General features: G+C 37.4%; 1 protein-coding gene across 3 annotated transcripts in view; it reads left to right on the top strand.

The window, feature by feature from the left end:
- Window positions 1-2847: 2847 nt before the first annotated feature.
- The window catches only part of FAT1 (FAT atypical cadherin 1), a 100572-nt gene continuing 75843 nt past the window's right edge, over window positions 2848-27576 (top strand). For all 3 annotated transcript variants that reach the window (XM_008949414.1, XM_008949415.1, XM_008949413.1), the window contains exon 1: window positions 2848-6115. In XM_008949414.1, the coding sequence (XP_008947662.1) occupies window positions 2848-6115 (3268 nt within the window). The remainder of the gene's footprint in view (window positions 6116-27576) is intronic.

Raw genomic sequence — 27576 nt, forward strand, 5'->3', positions numbered from 1 at the left:
CTAAAGGATTCTATGATTCTAAGTCTACATACTGTAAACATACTGCTAAAAGAAACAGTTTTATGTGGCTGCTGTCTTATTCAAATCATCTTCAGTTGTAAGTTGTAGTTTGAGGACTGCTACTCCCAAAATTTTGCTGCTTCTTATACGTTTATTGTAAATATAGTTCGTATTTTTAAGTTGTGTGAAGTATTTTCTTTCATGTAGAAACGATGTTAATGGTGGGGATGTGTTAATAATTTGGTTAACATTGTAACCAAGTAGTAAAACTGTCTTGGGTATCCCAGTGCTGAATAGGCATATAACTAAAAATCACCTGGATATGCATATAGCTAAAAACTATGTGAACAATAATTTCCAGATAGAAAATGCAAGTTTGTGTAAAAGCAGCTTTTCAGAAAAAAATACATTATGCTCTTCTTATAAACCTAAGCCTAACAGTTTGTTAAGCAAGCTGCTACCTTATGTGCTGAAAATGGATGCAGAAAATCCTAAACTGGTCATATTTCAAGGATAATAAAAAAAAAAAAAAAAAAAAAAAAAAGGAATTCGAAGAGTGGCCTTTGGCTAAAATATTTCTGAAATTCAGTCATTCTACCTTACTGTAATGAGCCATTTGAGTTTATATCTAACACATTATCACTATATCTTGACACTTTTATACTTTCCTGTAGTAGTAAACTGTCTTTACAACTGCCATTGTTTAATACTTTAGATATTTATGAAGATTATATTATGTTGATTTTTGGATAATCCTGGATCAGCATTTATTTTTTTTTTTTTGTCGTTTCTAGTATCTGTGTAAACTGTGACACAATGGGAAAAGTGTCCTGTGACAGGCATGACTAACTTGTTTGTATCTAACATGGTTAACTGTTCAGCTGAGAGATGCTGTTAAGCTCTTGGCTATGACTCAGCAAACTTTAGAAGCTGCTGCTGAAGAATGCATTCTTTCTCTGGTGGTTGGGCCATCATCATGAGTAACAGGCTGCCTGTTGCCAGGTTGGAGTGGACTCCACTTGGACATTATTGCAGAAAAGCAGCAAAAAGTGCTTCAGGTGTTATGGCCCAGAAAAATCTTTACAGTAATAGTAAAACCTACACATATGCATAACTTTTTATTTTAACAAGGAGTCTGGATATCTTAATGCAGTCTAATGCAGCATAGTGTGGTGCATGTGGTGTCTAATCTGCCTGAGATGTGAGGAGCAACTGATAGAAGATAGACAGGTACAATGTTTTGCATATAAATACACCACTTCAGACAGCTTGTTGCCAAGCATAAGTATAGGCAGTGAGTTATAGGATGTGGTAGCATCAGAGGTAAAGCTGAGTTTTGGACTTCAGCATAAAAAAAAAAAATAAAAAAAAAAAATTAAAAATCCTTGTGTAACAGAGGGAAAAACATGGTCATTAAGTAGGTTTTGATAACAGCTTCCAAAATTCCAGCAAGATGGAGTAAAAGAACCTGTTTTTGTTGATTACTTTAAAATGTTTTAATGGTTTCCTAACATGTCTTTTAAGACCTCTTAAATGGCTTGGAGTTTTGGCAGTACTGATAGCAGTTATTTATTGCAAGATTTTTGGTTGGGTTTTGGTGTGTGTGTTGACTGTGTTTTTTGGGGGGTTGTGTTTTTCTTTTTTTTGGTGTTGTGGGTTTTTTTTGCCCTCTATTAAAATGTTCATTTAGCTGGGACTGTGTTAGAGGGATGAAGCCCTGGAGACCCAAGTGTTTATTCCCAGGACAAGTCGTAGGCTGGGAAGAAGCATAGATAGGGGAGGAATAATACTGTTAACACACTGAAATGGTGGCTGTTCTAACCTGATGCTCATTTGCCCTCCCACCCTTTCCTTCATCCAGCATTAAAACCTTGTAAGCAGTGGTTCCATACACTTTTTATTGTTTGCTATGGTTATAGCTTTAATCATGTAAATTAATTGCTAGATTAAGAGGACAGTCACAGTAATTTTTGCTTCCAAAAGGATGCTAGCTAAGTTTTCATTGCTCCTCTCCAGTATTTCCTGTAGTTTGTGTGTGGATCTGAGTCTTAAATTTTTATCTTTTCAAAATCATTGACTTACTAATGCCTGCGACTGAATTAACTTCTGAGGTTTTGGACTGAACTGTTGACTGTAGATTAATTTACTCTAGTGCTTTCTAGTGTGCAGAGTCAGTCCATGGGATTCCAGCCAATGCAGTCTTACATGCATCTGCCTGAACAGGTAGGGGAAGAAATAACTGTAAGAGAAAATGTGAGTGGAGGAAGGAGATGACATTATGTAATACTTCTTGAGCTAAGATGAACACAATAGTGCGAGGGTAGGCACCAAGCAGAGGCTGACAGTCAAAGACAGACTGGGAACAAACTAAGGCTAAAATGTGGGAAGAAAGATCAGGAAGAATGAAAGAAGAATACAGTTAGGAATTAGTATGATCAGGGGTTAGTGTGAGCTGTATAACAGACTGTCCAGGGAAGAAGGTGCTAAAGGGAAAAATATTTAGGATAAATGGGGAAAGTGAAAGAAAATAGTGTACTGCTTAATCCAAGTATTCAAGATTGCCTTTTATGTGCTGGAAGGAAATTTTTCCCCTGAGATTCTGTTTAAAGTTTGTGCTTGTTGAGGAAGCATTCTGAAGCTTTGATTTGTTGTCCTGGGAGCCTTTGGGGTGTAAAAACTGCTGCTACAAACCTAGAGGAAGAAGGTGATCCTGGATGTGTAACTTCTAGTTTTCTTTCATGCATGAATTTGAAACTAAAGATCAAGGTTATTTTAGTAATATATATGAACAGTCATAGGTCTTAACACATCTCTCTCTTGTTTCAGGGTTTCTTTGTAATTGCTGCCATGGGAAGATACTTGACTATGCTGTTGCTGCTCATGCTGCTGGTGCAGCATTTTGGAAACTGTGAAGGAAATCAGAGGCCACATCATGCTCCACCAATGCAATTTACACAACTACAGTATAATGCCACTGTGTACGAGAATTCTGCAGCCAAGACTTATGTTGGGCATCCAGTGAAAATGGGCATTTACATTACAAACCCATCATGGGACCTAAGGTACAAAATCATTTCTGGTGACAATGAGAACTTGTTCAAAGCTGAAGAATATGTTCTTGGAAACTTTTGCTTTTTGAGAATACGGACCAAGGGAGGAAACACAGCTATCCTTAACAGAGAAGTAAAAGACCATTATATGCTGACTGTTAAAGCAGTTGAAAAAAACACAAATGCTGAAACGCGCACGAAGGTCAGGATACAGGTACTGGATACAAATGACTTACGGCCTTTGTTTTCTCCAACGTCTTACAGCGTGTCTTTGCCTGAAAACACAGCAATAAGGACCAGCATTGCAAGAGTCAGTGCAACAGATGCAGATATAGGAACAAATGGAGAGTTCTACTACAGCTTTAAAGAAAGAACAGATGTATTCGCCATACATCCAACTAGTGGAGTGGTAGTTCTAACTGGTAGACTTGACTACTCCGAAACTAAGCGTTATGAGATGGAAATTCTTGCAGTGGACCGTGGGCTGAAGCTGTATGGTAGCAGTGGCATAAGCAGCATGGCAAAACTGACTGTTCACGTAGAGCAAGCAAATGAATATGCCCCTGTTATTACAGCTGTTACGCTGACCCCCTCAGAATCGGACAAAGATCCAACTTACGCAGTTGTAACTGTAGAGGACAACGATCAAGGCTCAAATGGGGAAATAGCATCATTAAACATTGTTGCAGGTGATCCGCTTCAACAGTTCAAAACAGTGAGGTCTGTTCCAGGAGGTAAAGAATACAGAATAAAAGCCATCGGTCACATCGACTGGGAGAGCCACCCTTTTGGATACAACCTTACCCTTCAAGCTAAGGACAAAGGAAATCCTCCACAGTTTTCTTCCGTGAAAGTTGTTCATGTGGTATCACCACAATTTAAGTCTGGTCCTGTCAGGTTTGAAAAAGAGATCTATAGAGCTGAAATAAGTGAATTTGCCCCTCCAAACACACCTGTGATAATGGTGAAAGCTCTGCCTAGTTACTCGCATGTAAAATATGTATTTAAAAATACACCAGGCAAAGCAAAATTCAATTTAAACACTCACACCGGTCTTATTACCACTTTAGAACCTATAAAAGCACAATATGCATCTCATTTTGAACTTGAAGTTGTGACAAGTGACAGAAGAGCTTCTGCAAAAGTATTAATTAAGGTACTAGGCATGAACAGCAATCCTCCCGAATTCACTCAGACATCCTACAAAGCCTCTTTTGATGAGAATGTTCCAATAGGTACAAGTGTGATGAGAGTAAGTGCAAAAGACCCTGATGAAGGGGAAAATGGTTATGTGACCTATAGCATTGCAAACCTAAACCCTTTGCCCTTTGTGATTAACCATTTCAGTGGGGTTATTAGTACCTCAGAAGACTTGGATTATGAGTTGATGCCTAGGGTTTACAATTTAAGGATTAGAGCTTCTGACTGGGGTATACCGTATCGCCGAGAAGTTGAAGTTCCTGTTACTATTGTTTTAAATAACCTGAATGACAATATACCTTTGTTTGAGAAAATAAATTGTGAGGGAACAATCCCCAGGGATCTTGGTGTTGGCGAACAAATAACAACTGTATCTGCTATTGATGCCGATGAGCTCCAGTTGGTGAGATACCAAATTGAATCTGGAAATGAACTGGATTTATTTAGCCTAAATCCAAATTCTGGAGTACTTTCACTCAAACAGTCACTAATAGATGGCCTAGGTGCTAAAATGTCTTTTCACAGTTTGAAAATTACAGCTACAGATGGAGAAAACTTTGCAAAGCCGTTGTATATCAACATAACTGTAGCTGCTAGTCGCAAACCGGTCAACTTGCAGTGTGAAGAAACTGGTGTTGCCAAAATGCTTGCAGAGAAACTCTTACAAGCTAATAAATTGCACAGTCGTGGGGAAGTTGAGGATGTTTTCTTTGACACTCACTCTGTGAATATGCATGCACCTCAGTTTAGAAGTACTCTCCCCAGTAGCATTGAGGTCAGAGAAGACCAACCAGTGGGATCCAGCATAATACTTATGAACGCTACTGATCTCGATACGGGCTTCAATGGGAAGCTAGTGTACGTTATTTCTGGAGGGAATGAAGATAGTAGTTTCATTGTTGATATGGAAAGAGGAGTGCTGAAAGTTTTGTCTCCCCTTGACCGAGAAGTTAAAGATAAATACAGTCTGAATGTTACTGTCTATGATCTTGGGATACCACAGAAGTCTGCCTGGCATATTTTAGATATAGTGATTTTGGATGCTAATGACAACCCACCGGAGTTCTTGCAAGACAGCTATTTTGTTGAAGTGAGTGAAAACAAGGAACCAAACAGTGAAATAATTCAAATTGAAGCTACTGATAAAGATTTGGGGGCTAATGGAGAAGTGAAATATGCTCTTCTTACAGATACAGACAAGTTTACTATTAATGCTGAGACAGGAGTTGTGAAAGTTGTAGGGGTTCTGGATCGTGAAGAACAGCATGTCTATTTCTTGAAAATAGAGGCTAGGGACCAAGCTACTGAAGAACCTCAGTTATTTTCAACAGTTATTTTGAAAGTGTCTGTAGAAGATGTTAATGACAATCCTCCTAAGTTTATTCCTTCAAATTATCATGTGAAAATTCGAGAAGATCTTCCTGAGGGAACTATTATTATGTGGCTAGAAGCCTATGATCCTGATTTAGGCCAGTCGAGTCAAGTACGATACAGTCTTTTGGACAGTGGAGATGGCACCTTTGATGTTGATAAACTCAGTGGAGCAATACGTATTGTACAAAGGCTGGATTATGAAAAGAAGCAACTTTATAACTTGACTGTGCGGGCCAAGGACAAAGGAAAACCCATTTCATTGTCCTCCACGTGTTACGTTGAGGTTGAGATAATTGATGTGAATGAAAATTTGCACCCTCCACAGTTCTCTGTATTTGCAGATAAAGGCTTTATAAAAGAAGATGCCCCTGTTGGCTCCTCAGTAATGACAGTATCTGCTTATGACGAAGATGCAGGACGAGATGGGGAGATCAGATACTCCATCAGAGATGGATCTGGCATAGGGGTCTTTCGAATAGATGAAGAAAAAGGTAAGGTGGCCTTCTGTTATTTTTATATCCTAAACCAAATCATATGCCAGCAAAGAGATAAAAGAAGCAGCATTGTCACAGTTGATACAGGTGTTCTTGTTAAGACAAAAAGATGTGTGTAGTTCTGTCTGCTACTTTAGTGAAATCATGTGTATACATTTGATCAGTAGTTTTCCTCTATTGTTGTGATTTCTACTCAGCCATTCTTAGATCTTAAAAGCTGTGCCACCTGCAAAAAATATGAATAGTATTGACATAAAATTAAGGTCTGCTTCTTTTGAACACTGTTGTCCTGTGGAGAGTGGAATTGTGAAGCTAAGGCAGCAAGCTACTTTCTGCAGGGATTTTCGTGCTTTTAAATCTTAGGTGACATCTGTTGCTTCATTTACTGGAGGTATGAATGGGTGCGATAGTGCCATATGTGATGGTTTTGATAGTTATCTTTCAGAGGTGTTATAGGTGCATGATAGTAAGCAGTGCCTCCTTCATGGAAAGGCCTCTGTCAAAGAAAGCATAGGTGCAACTTTTGAAAAAATAAAAAAACCAAACAAAACACTAAATGAAGCAGACTGAACTGTTGACTTATTTCATTAATAGCACATAAATTGATGAGCAACTGTGAGAATTATTCCAATGTCATGTATTCAGAAAAAACATAATTGTGGTTTCAATAACATTCTAGTGCTGACTTCTAACATTTTGATTGGACATCTGTGTAGCTACCCATTCATTTGAATGTGATAACTACAGAGCACTGATGCTGTGCTACTAAGTGTAATATAAACTGAGGAGGAATCTTGTGCAAAATTCAGTTATGGGTTATATGTAGGTAAATGATGACATATGTGATTGGTGTCTTACAGAAAAAAAGCTTGCTCTTGACAATAAAAAATAGCAGTCATAGCTGATTCACCCAGTAGCCATTCTGCATGTCCTGTATACTTCCTGCAGTTGTGAATGTGGGTAATACAGACTCACAAAGTCACTACACTCTTCCAAGGTTTAGGTGAACAAACTGTTACTGGCAATAATTCCTTCTTCTATAAAAAGTGAGTGATTAAATGATGCAGATTGTGACTAAAGAACCAACTCTAAAGCTTGAAACGTAGCATTGCATCTCTTAGCTTTGGTTTTAACAAAGCACATGGTTAAAACTGTGAAAGATTTCTTAAAAATGGAGAGTTGAGTACTTTGGAAGACTTAATATATTCACTTTTAGGTTTTTGGTATGTGAGCAGATAATCATTTGTGTATCATTATGCCTTTCTTTTGACTTAAGTACATTAAAGTTAACTAAGCATTATTGTATCTTAGGGAAGCATCTAGTTGTCCTACAGAATGAGTCTGAGTTTGCCAATTTATTGGCCAACCGATGGATAACATTAACGAGGATGAATGAGTGAAGAAATGCTTTTATGCTGACACCAATATGTACATGTGTAGATGTACCTGTACATGGGTATTTTTGCAACTCTACTATTCTGGCAGAAGTAGTTCCTGCATGTGTTACCTCTTCACTCTTTTGGCACAAGGCTAGTTTCCTTTATTGAAGAGTTGGTGTGAGTTTAAACAAGTTCCTTTTCATCTGCCAGATTTACAAAGCTGGTGTAAACTGGGGCAAAACAAGCTTCTATTTAATAATCTTGTCTAGGACAGTGGCTCTGTATTTTCAAGGCAGGAGGAGAGGTATTGTGTGTATTCATATCTGGTATCTAGTGTTTGCAGTTCTTCAGGGATGAAAGTAGAGGGTTTTGGGATATGTGCGTGGGGGCGGTGGTGATGAAGAGGAATTACTAGTTTTTAGTCTTGGGGAACAAATTTTCCTTAAGATTGTTGAGGGAAAGAATATGTATCTGTATTTGGTAGATCAACAACTGACATCTAAAGCCCCCGATGAAAGAACATGGAATATCTACAAGCTTGACATTGTGGCTTGAATTTTGTCTTGATGCTCTTTGTTTTGTTTTGTTTTCTTTTGCTAAGAAGCCGTCAGAATTGTTACAGAAGGCACTCATTATACTGCAGTGTCTGAATATTTGTCATGCTTTTCAAAATGAACTGGCCTTGATACAGGGAGCAGACTGATAATTAGCCAAGAAAACACATTAAAGAATTTGTGAAAGAGGAGATCTGGCAAGCAACTCGGTAACTTTTCAATCTTGCTGGGAGGCTTTTCTGACTTTACCCCGCATCTGTGTCTCTTCCTGCTGTCTCGAAAGCATCATACTACACTTTCAGTTCAAAGATGGATAAACTGGATTTAGGAAGTTATTTGGAGTCAATACTTAACTATTGAGTGGCTGAGAGGAATCCTTTTTGTGCCTTACTTCTTAGGAATCAAGGACAGCAATCACATTTGCAGAAAGGCTGCATGATTGACAGTGATAGAAGCACCAAATAGCTAGTTCCATGCATGGATTTCTTTGGTGGCCTTCGGGTTCTTTTCCATGTTAATGGGCTTTTTAGCTTTACATTTCAAAAAGCAGGAAATTGCATTAGTATTTGATATTTGTACCTGTAATTCTGGAATTTTCACAAGAGAATTTAATGGATCTGTGCCATCAAGTTTTCAGAATGTTTTTCTAAGACTTAGCTTTGTTTTATATCAGGTGATTTTCATAGGTTTTGTTTTCTGCAGTCCCATGTAAACTATTAGAATACATTTCTTAACAGGGAGCCCTAATGCACCTATACTCCCAAACTCAGGAATTGCTTTACTTACTTTGTTGCCTAGTTGCTCTCATGCTTTTCAAGAAGACACAGGAAAAAAAATATGTTAGGGGTGAATGTCAGTACTCAATCATATTTTAACTTTCAGTGAAGTATTCTTTAGCCTGAAAGGGCAGTAATGGTCTGGAAAGGAGGAGAGCAAGATGATAGAAGTCTATAAATTCACAATAGTTTTTGTACCGCCTTCCTCTTATCACTGTCCATATTTTTCAATGCAAGAAATGGGGTGCACACAGTTACCATCCTAAAAGGAAGTGTTTTTCACATGAAGTGCAGTAAAGTCATGAAACTCATTTCCTCAGGAAGTTATACTTTCAATCTCTATGACTAAAGAAAATAAATGGCACTAATGAGATTATTTTGAGTTTCAGCCTCATGCTATCTCCAGCTCATAAATTGTTAACTGGAAGCCAAGTGGGTAAGGGATGGAGGTCAGAGATCATTGCTCGATGTGTAATGACTCAGAAGTATAACAGTGCACTGTGACTGTGACAGTACAGAGATAAAATTAAGATTACATAATAAATGGAGACTCTGGGTGTTTTATAACAGCATGAAGAGAACAAAATTAAAGTAAGATTTCTGTGTGATGAATTTATCAACAAAGCAATTCTTGGAATTTAAAGAGTAAAGCAATTTGTTTATCCTTTAGGTATGTGTGTTCAGGAAAACTTGGAATTTAAGAAAACTTTTTGTGTGAGCTAGACTGAAGTCTACAAATTTAGATGATCAGCTGGCTTTAAAAAATTGCTTACTAAAGCAACTGTAAAATATTTTCCCAAAGAATTTGATAAGGAGTTGAGCAGATTAAGATGCATTAATAATAGAATGCATTATGTTGATACAGATCCCAGTGTGCCACAAAAAAACCCCACATACACCATCTAAATCCCATTAGCACTGAGCAATAAAAGTGAAATAAATCACGTCAGTACCATGCTGCTACTGGCATTTAGAAAAGCTCTAAGGAATGATAGAAGTAATTGCTGGAGGAGAAGCTAAAGTAGAAGTTATGTGGGACCAAGGCAATACTGAAACCTCTTCCATCCTTGTCCCAGTTCTTATCTCAGCAGGGAAATGGAGAACGTGTCTTCATGCTTACTTTTTGGTTGTCAAATATAAGAATAGAGCATTTCCATTAAGTATTTACACTTCTTAAAGGTGAAATGAACGATGGAAACTCAAATATGTAAAAATGGTGTTATAAAGAATTGCCAGTTGTATAGGTGAACGAGACTATTTGGTGTTGCCCACTGGGATGGATGTGGCACTGTCATGGGAGCACAAACACATTCTGAGCAAGCTTCCACACCGATTTTCAGTGTAAAAATGAGTGTGTAAAGATACGGACTATTACTGGTTTTGCTTGGTATTTGGCCTTCTCCAAAGAATTTTGCCAAGCATGTTGCTTCTTTCCTTGAGATACCAGGGCTTCTAGCTTATTACTGAGAACTGCTTTTTATCTTGTTTCAAGGTTGTCTTCTTTTAGTTTTGTTTTTCTTTCTAGTGCTCAAAATTTAGATAGCTGAGGGAGCCAGTAGGCTTTGGGAGTGTAGATGCCCTGAGTCAGGCAAAGAAGGGCTGCATTACAGTGTTTATAGAAGTTTGGAACCCATCCTGGAAGGGGATGTTCAAAAATGAAGGAAATGTCAATAATAATTAATTTTGTGGTGCCCATTTGTATACTGGAGTGCTACTTATTATGAAGTAAGGTTTCCCCTGATGACAGTCTTTTATTTTTTAACTATTTTAATAAGTCAGAGTGAATTTTGCAACAACATTGTTATCGAAAACTTCCCAGCTAGTTCAACCTGTAAGGCTACCAGCAGGTGTTTTCTAAAGTTTTGCAATTGAGGAAATTTCCCAGCACATAACCAAGTTACTATAGGTTACCAGTGTTACAGAGTAACAGTAATTCTGTCTGAACAAAACCAACAAAGTTTAAGATGATTAAGCTGATTTGCAGACTTAAAAAGACCATAAGTATGAGTGTGATTTATTAGAACAAAGATCTGTCTAGCCTGATATGCTGTATTCAGTAGCATAAGCAAGAGTAAGAGCAGGGCAAACACATGATGCTTCTAATAGTTTCCCAGTCCTAGCTATTTTCTATTTGGGGAATTTTTTGAGTCAGCTCTGATTTGTAACCTTTAGTGGGTTTATCTTTCTTCTGTAGTCTTCCCTTGGAACCATGTAATTTTCAAGTATAACCTTGCTACCATGATAAGGAAAGATGATTTGTGTTGGTAGAGAACGTTAAAGGAACAACTAAAAATGTTAACAGGGGCATGTGGGAGAAAATTAATTTTATTGCATTATCTCTGTGTGCCTGAAATACTATCAATAAAGCCTAATGGCTGTGAGATGTTATTTTTAATATTACCAGAACCATTTCCAGCTGGGAAGACAGTAATTCATTAAGTAGAATGAATAGGATTTTAACTATGTAAAGCAAAGTACTGAATTATACTCCTGAAAGGTACAGAGCATTGCTAACACAAACCAAGCATGTTAACATTTGTTTGTAGTGTTCTGGTAATTGCATTAATTAAAATGGAGGGTATTATTAACATTTATACATAAGGGGTAGCTTCAGGTTTTGTTTCTTCAGTGATTTTTGGCTTTTGAGCTTTTTAGATCATTCCACCACTCTTTTGTTTAGTATGAAGACAGGCATTAGCAGAGACTAAATACTGTGATCATCAGTAGAGCAGAACACTTAGGTACCTATCAAATAGCTATTAAACCAGCGACATTGTCTGGAGGAGAAACCAACTGTCCTGCATCTATCCTAGCAAGTCTCATGCCTTCAGGCAGGATACCAAAACAACTCTTGCACCTTTAGGCAGGAAACCAAAAAGTTCCTAATAATTTATGGTTTTTCTACTACATATGTTCCAGACATGCTTCTGTCAAAGCCATGTGGTAACTGTGCTGTATTTATTCAGAGTCCTTGCAGATGTCGCGAAGGTTATAGGTCGCTGGAAATTGTTGACAGAAAAAAAAAATTGAGCAAATCTTATTGTAAGAAAGATGTTAAACATCAAAATAAAAATTGTAATTGGTGAGGTGATGCTTACAGGCAGGAAGAAATATTCCTGACGGGTTTGCTATAATGGGCTATGAGAAGGAAATGATCTAAGATTTAATAAAAATTTTACAGAAGCTGCAACAGTGACATTTCCTGCTTAGCTTCTGTCCACAGATATGGTCTCATTGGCTCATAGGCTTCAGCATTACTAGTGTGACTATTTCACCCAGTTAAAAATGAGGAGGAAATGGGAAGAGAACCCTCTTGTATGAGAGTCTTCTCACAATGTTTTCTTCTTGCAAAGAGCAGTAGTTCTTCCTGCTACTTCAGAGAGAGAGCTACATTAGGGATGCTGTTTCTGTAGAATAGTGAGTGATTGCAGCTCTTTGCACAAGAAATTTTTACCCTAGCTAGTCTGGGTACAGACATGAGTGAAGTTCATAGCACAGACTAATCTCCCAGATACCTAGTTAGCTTTGCAGGCAAGTATTTTTCACCCTACACTGAATTCTTTACTGCCACATTACACTGTACTGAAGTTAGTGACTCGGCTAACTCTGAATCAGTAACTAGTGATTCACTAGCAGATAACTCTTCAGTGGCTGAGGTAGAAATGTTCTAGAATAAAAATTTATAAGGTTATTTTTATGTTATTTGAAAAAAACCCCATCAAAACACCAAACAGAAAACGCACCAAAAAACCCAACCCAAACCAAAATACACCCAAACCAAGACAAACCACCCAAACTCCCTCTTGCAGAACAATTACTAGGTTCTATAATATCCAAATTGGAGTTAAGTTCTTAAGCCTATGAATGTTAATTTGGAAGGTTGATCTTTTAAATGAGGGGCTGCATCAGCACTTTTGTTACCAGTTAAAAGAGCTAAAACGTGATTCTAGTCTGTATTCTGGAGATCTGAATGACATTCTGGTCATCAGAGGGGAGTGTTTGTTTGGTGTGGTGTTTTTTTTTTTTTTTTTTTTTTTTCCCCTTAACCAAAGGACTAAGATTCTGGAATTGGCCAGTCAGTTGCTTCACTGACATCTGTGTCATAATTCCAGGTAAAAACCTGGAATTCACATGCAAACTGTTAAACTTTTTATTTCTTTGGAAAATAATACAAGGGAAAACATTTTCTATTTGTTCAAATAGTGTATAATTAAAGCTCTTAAAGAAATTCAAGCAATACTTTCAGAGTCTGAGAAGCTTTTTTTTTTTTTTTGTGCATCACAATAAAAGTTTGTTTTGTTTTGGGGAAAGTTGGGAACGTATCCGTTCACAAAATGCTTTTTTATCTCGGCTAAATGATAAAAATTATAGCTGTTCTTATTCTGGAAATGGGAGGTAGTTTAGGTCAGAGATCCAGAAATAGTTATTCCCTTAGCTTTCTCTGTGAGGAGAGTTTAGCAAAAATAATACAGTATTAAAAAAAGGGTGGTGGGAAAGTGAAGATTAGTGGTTAACTGCTGTGGAAAGCTGTTCTAATGCTGATACGTTCAGTGTTTTTTTGTAGTGGCATATTTATTTTGTGCTGTGCCTGGGTATTCCCTCCCCTTGGTATTGAATTGAAAAAGATGAGCAGCATGAGAACAACATGAATTGATGTGAATGAGAGACAATGCCTACCCATCTCAGCTCTTCCCACCAGTACTTTTGTGAGTCCTTTGCAGAAGAGTCCTTATCAAACTTCTCCAGAGCCCACATGAAGAAAGGGTTTGTTGTGACAGTAAATAATGAAGCCACTTACAGTACTACGCCCACCCAAACACAATATAACCTGGTTTTAAAGCATTTATCCCATGTTTTGATGACTTCTCTTCCCTGCTAGAATTTTCAGTGACAGGCAAGCATGCAGTATGTGGAGCAGAGCTGAAATCCTAGCTTAGTCTGTAAGGTGGGAGAGACAGTAGTAGCTATGGGACACTTAAATTGAGGAAGCATGTTTATGGTTGTTGATTACAGATATTTTGAAAACTTGTATTGTAGACTTTTTAAAATCAACTAGAAAGCAGAAAATAAGATAATACTTAAGGAGACCCAGTGAGTCTGAGTGTGTTCAGTATGATGTTGAAAATAAGAGTGAAGCTGACACAGAAGATCTGTGTGACTTCATTCTGGTTTTCCAGCATCTATCTTCAGTGGCATTAAGCCAAACTCAGGCCATTGTGCAACAGAAAATTAGTTATGTTAAAAAACCCAAACAAACATCAAAAACCCCTGTGCCTAAATTGAGTAATAATTTGAGTTTAAAAAACATTTGCTTAAAATTTCATGCAACTAAAATATATTTTCCACCAATTTGTTATGGTTTTTAAACCGAGGCATTTGGCACATAGATTCTCTTTTATGAGACAGTACAAATAGCTGTAACAGCAGCTTACTAAGAATAACTGTTGTGTCTTTAGATCTCCTCTAGTATTTGGAGGAATTTGAGGACATTTTTTTTGAGAAGTATACCCAGTTCAGCACAACTTGTCTGTTTAAAGAAATAAAGCTAAGAGCCCAAGATCTGCTATCATTTAGACTTGGGACAAGTCCTAAATTTGGTGCTATATATATATATATATATAAAAGAAATCCAGAAAGCTTTTTCCTGGGAGATTTTGGGTCCTCTTGTGTTTCTGGTACCGGTAGCTTGGCTGACTGACATGTGAGTTTAGTCATGTGCATGTAAGTACAAAACCCAATCCAGAAAGCTTTTTCCTGGGAGGTTTTGGTTCCTCTTGTGTTTCTGGTACTGGTAGCTTGGCTGACTGACACGTGAGTTTAGTCATGTGCATGTAAGTACTCAGGTTCAGAAGTTACCTGGTTAACCTGTCAGGGACCATCTGGTCTTGACTACAGATTGCAGCTTTGTGCTACTGTACTCGGGGTGTGTTTACATTCAGGCTAGAATCTGGAGCTGACAGTGCCGCGGGATTAACCTGTGGGACGGCGTGGTGGCATTCACACTCCTTTTCAGGTGCGTTGAACAGTGCTAGAACTAAGCCTGGCATTCAGATCTGATGTTGAGTTTCAGTTTGGAAGAGGTTAAGGAGACCTGGGTTTGGACCAAGGTCCTGAGCAGCCTGGAGCTAGCTGATTACCTTTCTTTCTTAGGCTAGAAGGAAACTATATAATTTGCATTTGTGATGGTAGTAACTGCAAAGTGCTATTAAGTTGTTAATGTAGCTTTTAGAGTGTGTCTCTGGAAGAAGCTGAATTAGTTTTAGACAAACATATTCATCTTGTGTTTTGCTGTTGGCAGGGGGATCTTCCAAAGTAGTTTGAGAGTTTTCTTAGGTATCCTGCTGAGTAAAACATCACCTTAGCTGCCAAATAGAGGTCCCATACAATAGCTGGAGCCGCCCTCCTCTGCTGCAAGGATGCTGAAAGTAAAGGGTTGTTTTGTTGTGAAGGGTGTTGATTGGGTTACTACTTGGCCTGATGAAAACAGAGCTGCCTGGGGGCTGTTTCTCTGTAGGAGATAAACTGAGGCTGAGCCACATGTGGTCCCAAAGATTACCTTATAAACGGCAATCAATTCAGGCAGCAGAGTACATATTAAGGGCCTATTAACTTGCTTAGGCCTCTCTTTGACTTGAAAAGTACTCCTGAGTAGAGGAGTAATAAAAGGGAAGGGTTGCCAAAAGCTATGGAAGGTGCATCTTGCCATATCACTGTTGGTACATCTGTTGAGTTAGGGATTTATTTCCTACTAAGCATCTGCTTAGCTTTTGAAGTACATATTAAGGTCAAAGGAGGGGAGTTTGAAATAATTACGTAATGTTTATTCCTTTCTTTGAAGATTTTAAACTTTAATCATACAGCATTTGGACATATTTAACAAAGGACAAACCTACATGAGTAGTTGGCAAACTTCCACAACTTATGCAGTAATTGCAGCTTTAGAACTTTTATTTTAAAATAATTCAGGCGTTGCTGAAGCAATGCTTTTTAGGTCCATTTTGTAGTCTGTGGATCATTCTCGTTGCATCTGTGACTTGATTACACTGGTCATCCAAATGTGACGAAAAATGAATTTTTGGTGTGGCTCAACAAAAGAAAATCTCTAGCATTCCAGTGCCATCAAAGAGGGATTTTTTTGAAAACGGAAGTCTCTGAAGAATTTAGCAGCAGGACTGCAACAGATGATTTCTTTATTCAGCAACGAGGTTTCCCCAAACTCTTTGTGTTCTATCCATGCTTCTAATAGCTGCTTGTATTTAATTCTAAATTGATTGTGAATAAGGGTAAATCAATACGTTTGTGATTCTTATAAAGAGTTTGTGCAATTTTGATAGGCATTAGGGTTAGAGAGCAAATTGCTGAGCTAGTGGATATAAATTGTCTTGACCTACCAGTAGTGGCGTTCATTAATAGTTCTTTCAGCTCACGGTCCTGTGTGTGTACAGACTGACCAGTGCGGCCTCACTGATACCAGAACTGAATACCTGCCAATATGACAGGGAAGGTTGTACACAGAAAATTCAGTAGTTGCATGGGGTTATTGCCTAATCTGCTTCTTAGTATAATCCTCACGGACATGGATTGCTTCCAAAATCTGCATGTTTCTTAAATCAGTCGTTTTGAGTGCTTATACAAAAGTCCATTTTTGTTTTGCATCAGCAAAATAAACCTCCTCCATACACTAAACTGCCTCTATACACACAATAAAAAAAGAGTATTCCTAAGCTTTGTTTTTGAAGATGCTGATCATAGTGTGCTTATTCATGTACTGTACAGGTCTTAAGGGTTAAAATATTATTATAGGAAAAATTCCAAACCATAAGAAGTATAGAAACAGAACGGCTTTCTGATTTCAGTGTTACTGGTAAATGTACCTGAGCATTACAGAACTGCTCCAGTCATGTGGGTAAATAAATGAAGATTTTTTTTTTTCTTTTGGTAACATAATGTGCTAAAAGAATGCAGACTTCTCATAAGTGTTACTTCTAGTCCCAGTTGTATTTATGCACAGAAGGAGTATGGTAGTTCAGCTTCAAAGACTTGTAGTGTACAGAAGCTTACGATGGTGTGGAATTGTGTATTTGGCCTTAAATGCAGGTACCTTGTCTGCTCTGTTTCTCCAAAGCTGTGAGGGTGACTGGCATAGTTCTTTAATGGGGAACACATCCCTATTCTACAGATCTGGTGTTTTTCTCTGTGTGTGGGTTTTGTGGTGGGTTTTTTGTTTGTTTTTTTTTTTTTCCCCCCTTATCCTCATCCTTCTCGAACCTTTTCCTCTAGATTTACCATGACAGGGTATATCCTGTCTCTATGAAAATTAGAGATTGCTGTCTAATGATAAGGGTTTAATCTGCAACGAATCAGACATGTGGAAACTTCTGTCTGTGGAATTTTCTGTTTGATCTGAGAGGAATGCCCTTGCTGTGCCCTTCCTGTAATGAAAGCAAGGTAGAGTGAATCAAAGTGATTCTAGATAAGATTGGAATGTATGCGTTAGTTATGCCGCTGTTATATTCGGTGTTGCAATTCTGATCATATGTATTGTTTTACTACCCGAGAGATTAACAGCATAGTTCGTCTTTCTAAGAGAGAACTCTTAATTTCTGTTATAGTTAAAAGTGATGGTTTTTTTTTGATTGAATTTCTCAGTTAATTACTTGGGCTTGAATGTGGAAAGTCTAGCTCATATTGTCAGCAAAATACTGAATGTGCTTTGATAATGCAATAAGGTTTTTGTTACTGTAAATAATTTTACACTATTCACTAAATCTTTTGTCTTAAAGATTTTTTTGGTGCACTATTGTGAGGAACACCTACCAGTTTCTCTCCCTGTCTTCATTACACAAACAGTTAATGATTAACAAATGTCCAGCTGCCAGTGTAAGGAATGTTAATTACTTTGGGGAGGGAAGGAAAGATGCCTATACCTTTGCATAAGAAGTCTGATATCATAGTTCACTTTGAAGGTAGGTTGATTGTTACAGTACAGATTTTAGAAGATTAATCAGAAATGGAAAAATAAGCTATGCCTTTCTCTTTGTTGCCTGGTTATATGTATGTGTTTCCATATCTGTGAAATACTGTCTAGTGCAGTAATATTATGGGTTGAATGGGTTTGTCTGGACCATTTCAAAGTAAAATGTATATAAGAAGAGATGACTCTTCTTATACTTATATACTTATAACTTGTTACGAAGGGGATTACTTTGTGTGTGGATATAGAGAAAACACAGCTCCAAAGAGGGGGGAAAAAAGTGCTAAAATAAAGATCTAAGCAGTTCATAGTCTCCACTATGTCACACCATTCATAATCGGATTTCTGAACAGAGACTTGTGTGGTAAATAATTACAGAAGTTGAGACATCAAGAACCATGCTTGCAGATACTTAAAAGCAACAAAAAGAATCTTAGAACTTGCACTTATCAATTAGCTTTTAGATTCCTTAAAAATGGTCATGCTGAATGGTGAAATCTGGTAGGGAAATTTTGGACTGACCTGAATCCTTCCAGATACAGGTAACGGGGAAGAGAGTATGAGAAGTTTCAAAAACTGTTGCTGAAAGATGAGTTGCCAAGTCATCATTGACTCAAGTGACATGTCAGTTTTGATGTGCATTGTCTAATAAGAATTTAAGCGAGTGATGACTACAGTGAGAACAAGATTACTGCAGATTATGTGGATTAAATTTGGAGTGCATATTCATCCGGCATGTGATGATAGGTGCAAATAGAATAAGAAATATATGCCATGCTGTGTCTATAATTCCTGGGGTGATCCAGAAGTGCTTTGGAAATGGAGTTGTTCAGTGTAGTCAAACACAGGCATGGACAGCATTTGAGAATATGTTGTTGAGAACAGTAATGCACAAATACGAGATTTGAGAAGGTTGCTTGGTACAACTCCATCTCTAGTCACTGCAGATTCGTGAACAAGGAAAAAATCAATTAAAATTTTTGTTTGCCAGAGTATTATCCACATCAAGCATTCTCCTTGGTATTGGTACTAAAGTTGCAGTTATCTTAAGCAAAAATTGCTTTGGGGAATAATGAAGAGGTTTCCAATGGAAATTCTATAGAGAAACTCTGTGGTCCCTTTATCCAAACGCTTGCAGGTTTCACTATTAAACAATAAATAAAAAGTGAATTAAATGTATAGATTTATTCTTAAACTGTTAGCTTGCATTAATTCATGCTACTTTTAGTATTGTTTTTCTTACAGAAAATGTTGATTAAAACCATGCAGGCAGTTATCCATTTATATGAAAATGATTGAACCCATCTCCCAACAAGCACCCAAGGCACTTAGAAGTAAATATGCTTGAGAGCTAATAAGTAATTTCTAGTTTTCTAGTTGCAAGTCTAGATGTTAAGTATTGGTTCTTCAGTATGTGTGTAAGAATTTGCTTACAAATAGAGGATTTCTTATTTACTTGATGTAGTAATCTTAATTTAAGCACAGAATGAGCGTGGTTTTTCTCATCCCAAAGTTCCTTGCCCTCATGACTCTCCTGTCCTGAAGGTTTTACTCAAGTTCAAACACATTTCTTTGTATAGCCTTTATGCAAAGGCTAATAATAAAAAAAAATCAATATAGCAAGTCCTGCTCAGTGTGGAAACCCCTCTGGATATGTGAGTAGAAATAATGTCTGAATAGGTAAATGGATACTTTGTAGGTTAATAAATCTGACCTTGTCCGAACAAGGATGAAAATGTCTTTTGGTGTCACTGGATCCTAAATGCTTTAATCTCATGACTTTGTGGATTTGCTTTGTTCTCCTAGCGCTCACATGCCCACAGGTACACCACTTCTTTGTACACATAAATCTGCTTGGGAGCAGCATTTCTGTTGAGAGTAATTAAATGCCATGGTCTGTAGAGCTACTTGATGTAGCTACCTGAACAGGACTAGTAGACTGATTTCCAGTATTCCTCAACATGCTACTTGCCTTTTGATAGGTATCAGTCCTTTTTCTTGCTCAGAGCTGGCCTAGGAACTGTCATTGTGAACCAGCAGTTTCTGCAGCTGCACAGTCTGGAGACCAGAAGCTTGAAACAGAATTGCAGCAGCCCAAAACACAAATCAGGAAAAATAACATACACATCCTAAATGACAATTTTTTTTTTTTTTTTTTTGCATGTGGCTTCGTAAGGGACTAGTGTTGCTGTGGGACATAGCTGTAACTGTTTCTTAGTTAAAGAGTAGGACTGCTCTGTTGAACTTGCTTAGCCTTCAAAATTACTTTTGTGGAAGTAATACAAGGTAGGCTGCAATTTCAACAATTGCAACCAAAAAGAGGAATTTGAGAGATGTGCTGTGTATGCAGGAAAAAGGTTTTTGGGACACATGAAACAATTTTGCTTCTTTAAGATGATCATTAAACTTTTGAGATTTACAGGCAAAAAGTGAGTATACTTGTTGCAGAACTGTCCAGGTATTTTAATAGTTTGCAGAGGTCTAAACAGCTGCATCCTTCTGGATCAACAAACCAGTTTCTGTACAATTATATGTGTTGCTCTTGTGCATAATTGGCTTCCCATGCGTCTCATTATTTTCCTTATAGCCTCCTCTTCTGCCTAAGGGGGACCTAGGTTAATCTGTCAACTCCAGTTAGTTTTGAAATTCCTGGGGCAGTTTGCAGAGGAATTTCCCCTCCAGAGGCTCCATTTCCCAGTTAAATTATTAGAGTGGTAATATAACCCCTCACGTTGTCAACTATTCTTTAGTACTAGGAAGACTGACAGTGAGGGATCTTGCAGAGTGACACCAAAGTTCTAAAGAGCATATATATTCATTTGTGTATATATAAGAAATCCATATAAACTTCGACCAAGTTAGCATAGGATTTTATCCTTTACATTTCTTATACACATGCAAGTACAGATGTTATAAAAATTTGAATACATTTCCTTCTGTGTCTTCAGCATTCACAAGTAAACCAACAGTAGACCTGTAGAAGCCTTAACTTTTCTGAATTCCCTACATTTCAGCTAGAAATTGTGTTGGTCATGAAACTGTAGTAAGAGAGAAGGATTTAAAGGTAACAAAATAGTGTAACAGTGTTATTCCAAAGTGTTTTTTGCTTAAACACAGCTTTGTGATACTGTGTAATTACATTTCTTGGGACTAGAAACCAGTTATCTTCACCTGAAGGCAAAAATATGTCCTGAGCAAGCGGATGGATGGTTGAAGTAATGAATCGCATCAGATCCTGCAAACCTTGCTCATGTAACGCAGTAAGAGGGGCTGGTTTTGTGGCTACTGAGAGCCCACGTGCTTGGATTAGAATCTGATGGCAGTTTGTCTGTTTTTACTAAAATTTTATAAAGCTGCTGTAATGCTGATGCAGTAGTGCAGCCATGTTTTTTCAGCTTGCTTTCTCTCTCATCATGAATGACTGCTCATGTTAACAGCAAAGCTTACTTTACTTACTCTCTTCAAAGAAATGTAGATTCTACGTGGTTGTATTACAATAATTTTTCCTATTGGCAGAGCAGTTTACATTTCATTTCCCTAATGTGTGCTCATCGGGGGGTTTTTGTGTCTCTCCATATCGAGTTTTAGCAACATGGTACTGCTCTTCTGTATAGTAATTATATTGCCTGTCCGAAAGCTTGACATACAAGCAGCCTAGTTGACAGAAATAAGCTGGGGCTATTAAAATAACCGTAAATGAGGCTGACAATGGGAGCTGTCTGCCATTGTCCCAAAAGATTTTCTGAACTGGAAGTAATCAGTCGAGTTCTAAGGCAATTCCATCAGGGATCTTCTAATTGCAAAAACTCTCCCTCACCAGCTCCTGACTTCCTGGAAGCAAATTCACTCTCTCCATGGACCTTAATAGATATATTACTTTTAGCCCAGACTACCTAGTACTGAATCATAGTTTCTGGGTATAATCTTTTATGTAGATAATTTTAATAACAAGTTTTCAGAGCTTTTTTCTTTTATAAACGTCCTGAAAACTGCATTTTCCATTTGTTTAACTTGGTTTAGTACAAATGTGCAGAAAGCAATGTGGCAGGAACTGGAAGTCAAAATGTTAGTAGGTCTAATTACTAACAGTCCTTTCTTTTGCACCATGTTTTTTTTCTGCTTTACACGTTTCACTAAGACATGTAAAACCTGTTTTCTCAATGTTTTAAAATATAGTCTGTTTCGTGCAGAGCTTTAGCTATCCACGTCTTTGTACTACCCCTAGATACTTGTTAAAGTGATAGCTGCTCTTAAATGTTTTTTTCTGCTTATTTTAGGTTTCTTCAAATCTCTCTGTATCTACTTGGTTTATGAGATGTGTGTAGCTGAGATCAGTAGTGAACCTTTCTCTTCTGCCTGAATATAATTCATGTTACTGCTGTGTGTTCACAGCACAGAAGTGATGCATAAACTGCTCTGCTTTAAGTTTTATGGCAAGGTCTGGATCACACCACATGCTGGGGCCCTGTGGATGCTGAGGCTTTCGCCCCTAAAAGTGTTTTACTATGAATGCATTGATCACGTCTGTGCATTTACAAAAGTAAGTCTACCAGGCTTGACTGGACATTGTTAGTGTCTGACTATTTCATCAGCTGTTCTCTCCGTTGGTCCATTAGTGCTATATGCAGGAATGGCTTAATTTCAAATACAATAGCTTATTTAATTGGGAGCTTTTGAAACTTGTACTCATCAGATTTGCTTGAGGTATCGGTACAAAACCAGATTTGGCTATTTCTTTAATTACATAGAGACAGTTCATTGAAGTTAAATTTGAGATGTAAACCAGATCATTTTATTATCATTGACGTTTTACTTCGTTCAGTTAGGTTTTGTTCAGTTAAAATCTTAACTCTTTTCTTACGATGATGGTCTCCATTCTCCGTTAAGGACTCTGTTTTCTGGAGACCACATATGCTTTGCAGTGATATCCTTCACCTTGCACCTCCCAGAACTTGAAATAAGTAGTCCCTAGGAAGAGAGCAAGCAGGGGTGGACTTCACAGGTTTGAAAGTCTCGCAGCTGCACAGTAAAGTGGCATTTATCAGTTAACTTGTGCAAATTCACTACAGTTGTTCTGATACTGTTAGTGATGTTACTCAAAACTTTCTAAGCCTTATTTGTTAGAAAATGGACAATTTGACCTTGAATCAGCAACAAGAGTTGCTTTCTGTTTAATAGTGCTGTCTGAGCATGATTTCTCAGCTGGTAGTACACAAGACACAACTTGGAATGTATACAGCTTTCTATTTTGAAGAGCTATAAATATAATTTCATTCAATTTCCTGGGAATCTGCCTTTTTAAATGCTGACGAAGGACTTGTAATTCCAATATGTTACTTTCATCTTATTTTTAGTATTTTTTTCTAGTTTCTTCTGAGAGATTTTTCAGAGTGTTCTCAAGCAGAAATTGTAAAGTTTAAGGTTTTTCATTGCTTTTCTTCAGTACTTATAAGGAAGAAATGTTATATTATAAATATTAAATGTTATGTAAAAGTTGTTTGAAGTGTTATATGTATTGAAAAAGTGGATTAACACCACCGTATAGAAACTTAATTAAAAAATAAATGTATACAATCTAAATATATGACAAGCTGTAACTATTAGAAGGGATATTTATATTGATGAGAGATGACATTATTTAAGGACTTCTGGGGTGTATGTGAAAATCCTAATGCTGTAGACAGCAAATGTAATTTGTTGCAGAATTTTTCAAGAGTGTGCTTTTGTGGAATGTGTTTGGGTTTTTTTTTAATATTAAAGTACACTTAATTAGGATGCATGTAGAAACACAGTATTTTAAAACCGAATCAGAACATATCAATTTAAGATTCAACCTTACTCAGGCAAAATAGAAGAATTGTGGAGTGGTCAAGAAGAAACAACGACCCTATTTTGAACTAGAGTGAATTATTAGTTAGACATTCATATTCCTCAGGCTTGTTTGCAAACAAGTAATCTGAATTCTTCATGAGTTATGCAAAATGCAATATTGGTGGTTTGTTGCTAGGTGACAGTCTTCCTAACTGGGCCTAATTAACGCTCCTGGAGAAGGAGGAGAGAGAGCAGCAGTGAACACCTCTTGTTCGTGTGTGATTCAAAGGCAAGAATAGTTGCTAAAACTTTCTGCTCTCCTTCAGGATTGCAACCAGGGATAATTTATATTCTGTTATAGTTTAGTCTGAGTGAGTCTTCAGATGCAAGAATTTTGATATGTGAGTAGCTTGTGTTGTCAGTGATAAGCTTTAAATTGATGTGGAGTTGAAGAGCAAATCTTACTTCTCTGTGTGGTTTCATAGAGGAGTGAACACAATGCTTCCTGTTCAGAGTGCTTGTGACACAAGTAAGGAAGGCTAGCACTTTTCCAGCTCAGTTTATTCATCAAAAATATTACTTCTCTTAAAAGAGAGATTGTATATACTTTTTAAAAGTTAATGCTGCCTGCTGCGGGTCTTTAGTATTTTAAGAGTTAGAGTGCAGTGCCTCTCTTGGCATTCTGCCCTGTTTATAAGAGTGGACGAGCTGACATTTCACTTCTGCAAAAGGAATCTCATTCCATTCCTTCTTTAGAAGATTGTTTCAAGGAGTTCATAGGATAGAGATTTTGGTCTTTTCAACTGACATTTTAAGTGCTGAACAGTTCCTTGTCTGTCTAGCATGACATACTTGGAATCTTCAGTGCTTAAGAATAGTTAGTGTGATACTGTGCTGCCTTTGGTTTGGTTTTACCAAGCAATTATTACTTGACTGATCAAATAATATTGTTTTGTTGGTATTAGTGTTGGGCACTATTTCAAAAGAGCTGCAGGCTTCAAGCTCAGTTTTCCCTTAAGCAGTGGTGCTTGGTAGAGGCCTGAGTTACAGTAGCACAGCAGCCTCAGGGAAATTTTTTTTTTTTTTTCCCCCCCCCTTGGGATTTCAACAGATTGTTTAAAAATCTTTGCTTTATAGAACTCTTCATGGATATAGGGTTGTGGCTGTACCAGGCTGCTGCTTTAAGGCATTTCCCAATGTCATGCTACAATAGTGACCAGAAGTTATCAGAAAAAAGTTAAGAATAAGTTAACAGTAATACGGATAAATTGTCTGAAGGATTTATTTTTAATTGCTCTATAAGTGGAAAAAATCTGAGCTATGACACTGGTCACAAATTAGTAATAGAATTACAATTTGTACTGAGTACTACAGATGGGTGTAATACTAGTAAATAGTGCACTACAGTGTGTTGTAGTCTGTTTTATCTTGTGTGGGTGGGTGCCATAACTATTAAATTTTTTTTTCTTTTCAATTCACCTTGCTTTCTCTTACTGTGTCTGACAGGGAGTTTGGAGGGGGGGAAAAAAAAAACAACCAAACAAACCCACAAACAAACCAAAACCAACCAAACCCACAAAAACCCTGTGCATAACACACAGGATTGCACTTGCCAACTGTCCTGATTTGACTGTGCCTCTAGAAGTTACTCAAGGGGAAAAGGAGGACGAAAGAGTATGGATGTGTTCCTCTTTGAGGCCTCTGGGGACTGCTGAGAAGCAGACAAGCACTGTGTTTTCTCCTGTGTCAGATGCTCTTTCCTGTTTTGGTGTGGGGTTTTGTGTTTGGTTTGTTTTTTTTTTTTGTCCTGTCAGCTCTACTATACGCTCAGTATTTATACAGCTCAGGAAGATGCCTATCATGTTATGGCATGAAATAATCTAAGCAAGAGGTGTATTGGAGGAAAAGTAAAGATAGAACATATAAGAATTGATGAATTAGAACAAGAAGTTTGCCAAGGATGTAGTCTGTGTACTTCTGTATTCAATGTGGATAGTGTTGAAGAACTGCACCAAAAGGTAAAGTATGAGTTAGAACAAATGCTGTTTTAAAAAACAAGATAATCTAGAAAGAAATCAAAAGTTAGAGTGGAAAGTACCAGCTTTGTGAAATGTTTTTGGTTTTTTTCTGGCCTATTCTGGTTGCACAAGTGTGGAGATCTTGGTAAGAGCCTGAAAAGTGTCCTGATTTGCTTAACATTAAAGCCAGTGTTAAATTTAATAAGTTTTTACTTGAACCCCACACAACCAAACCACTAATCAATGAGGCTGTTGTGATTCTTTCTTTAACAACAACAAGTGAAGTTCCACATGTGTAAAGCAGAAATTTGGCCGGAAAAATGGTAGACTTCTGGGAGCTGGGGTCCACATAAAAAGTTAGTTTTATAAATATTAGTGACTTTCTGGGTAGTATATGCAGCCTATCTTAGAGATTCAAGTAGTAAACTGCACTATCTGCTCAGCTTTTCCATCATTTTTTAATTCAAAAGATTGTGCAGACCTCAGTGACAGTTTACACTGCAGCGGCTTACTGTTTGTTTAGAATTCAGGACAAAGTTACAGTCTGTTTTCATGTGTTGGTAGACTAGTGCCACTGAGGGACCACATGCTTCTGTGTTTATAAAACAGGCGTAATCCACTCACTTTTAAAACTTTGGTTTCAATTGGTTGTTTACAAATGGCCATGTTTGATAAAAACCTTTGTCAATGCAATTCTTAAAATATATTTTTTTTTTTTTCTGGAGATGGCTTTTAAAGCAGCAGAAACAGCTTTTTTTATTTGCCCAGCTTATTAGAATTTAGATTAATTAAATTTGTAATCAGATTTCAAGCATCATGTTCCAGGCCGGGGATTTCTCTTAGTTTGTTTCAAACGTCACTCCCAGGGCAAATTCTCCTAAACTGCATTTTCATGCTTTACTGAGAAATGGTTTCAGGTTTTGATTTCCATTATGGAATCATTAATATTGTTAATGAGAGTTCTTATGGATAAGCACACTTAAGGAGGATCATCCCTGGGAATTGGGAGTATTATAGTTTGAGCATTTGGTAATTAGATAGAATTGGCCTATGTAAGACTGTCAGATTTCAGGTGGATTTATGTTTATTTTTGTTTTAAAAGTGACATTTGTTGTACTGATTTGGGTTGTGGGATTTGAATTGGAAATAATACCAGCTCTTGTCGAGAGTGGGGGTTATGTTCTGATTTTTCCTCAGTTGCTGTGTTTATAAACCAACCTGTTCCTCCATACTGAATTCTGTCCAAATTCTATAGTATTCACTTAACTTTTGCCACCTTTTAATGAAATTAATAGAAAATCCCTATTGCATCAAGCTCTGGAGCAATATGTAGTCTAAAATTTCAGACATGTGAACATTGTAAAATCAGCTCTGATGTCCTCTTGCAGATGGCTGAGAAACACTTAATCAGAGCTGTTTTGTGTTCCCCTCTGGTGGTAGTGACCGAATATGAATTATTTTTATCCTGACCACCTGAAAGACCTCAAGATCGCATATCCAGCCAAGTGAAAGATGTTTCTGGAATCTGCACTTCACTGTATTTTTTGAACAGTAATATTTACAAGTCTTTGGGATTATCATACATGCTAAAGACTCTTCATTGGTGCTCTATGGAAAATTTCTCTACTTGTCTTGCTACACAAAAAGCAAATGATTTGTAAAAGTTAAAATTACAAGATTGCCTCAGTGTAGACAGTGGATGGGAAATCCACCAATTAAAGAATTTTCTGTGAGTAGGAGAAGAGTTAGAGCAGAGATGGAGTTTTTACAGCATTGAAGATATATAGAAGCACTTGAGCTGTACTCCAGAAATGTGCTTTGCACCCCTTGGAGAAAAAAGTGAAATACATTTTAGGAGGTAAAACATGCTGTTGGAACTGATGCTACTGACCAACACTTTACTGATGGTTAATGGATCTAGCCAATTGTGGCATGAAAACAAATTA

This window comes from Merops nubicus, unplaced genomic scaffold (genome assembly GCF_000691845.1).
Source record: "Merops nubicus isolate BGI_N331 unplaced genomic scaffold, ASM69184v1 scaffold7441, whole genome shotgun sequence".
Classification (NCBI taxonomy): Eukaryota; Metazoa; Chordata; class Aves; order Coraciiformes; family Meropidae; genus Merops; species Merops nubicus.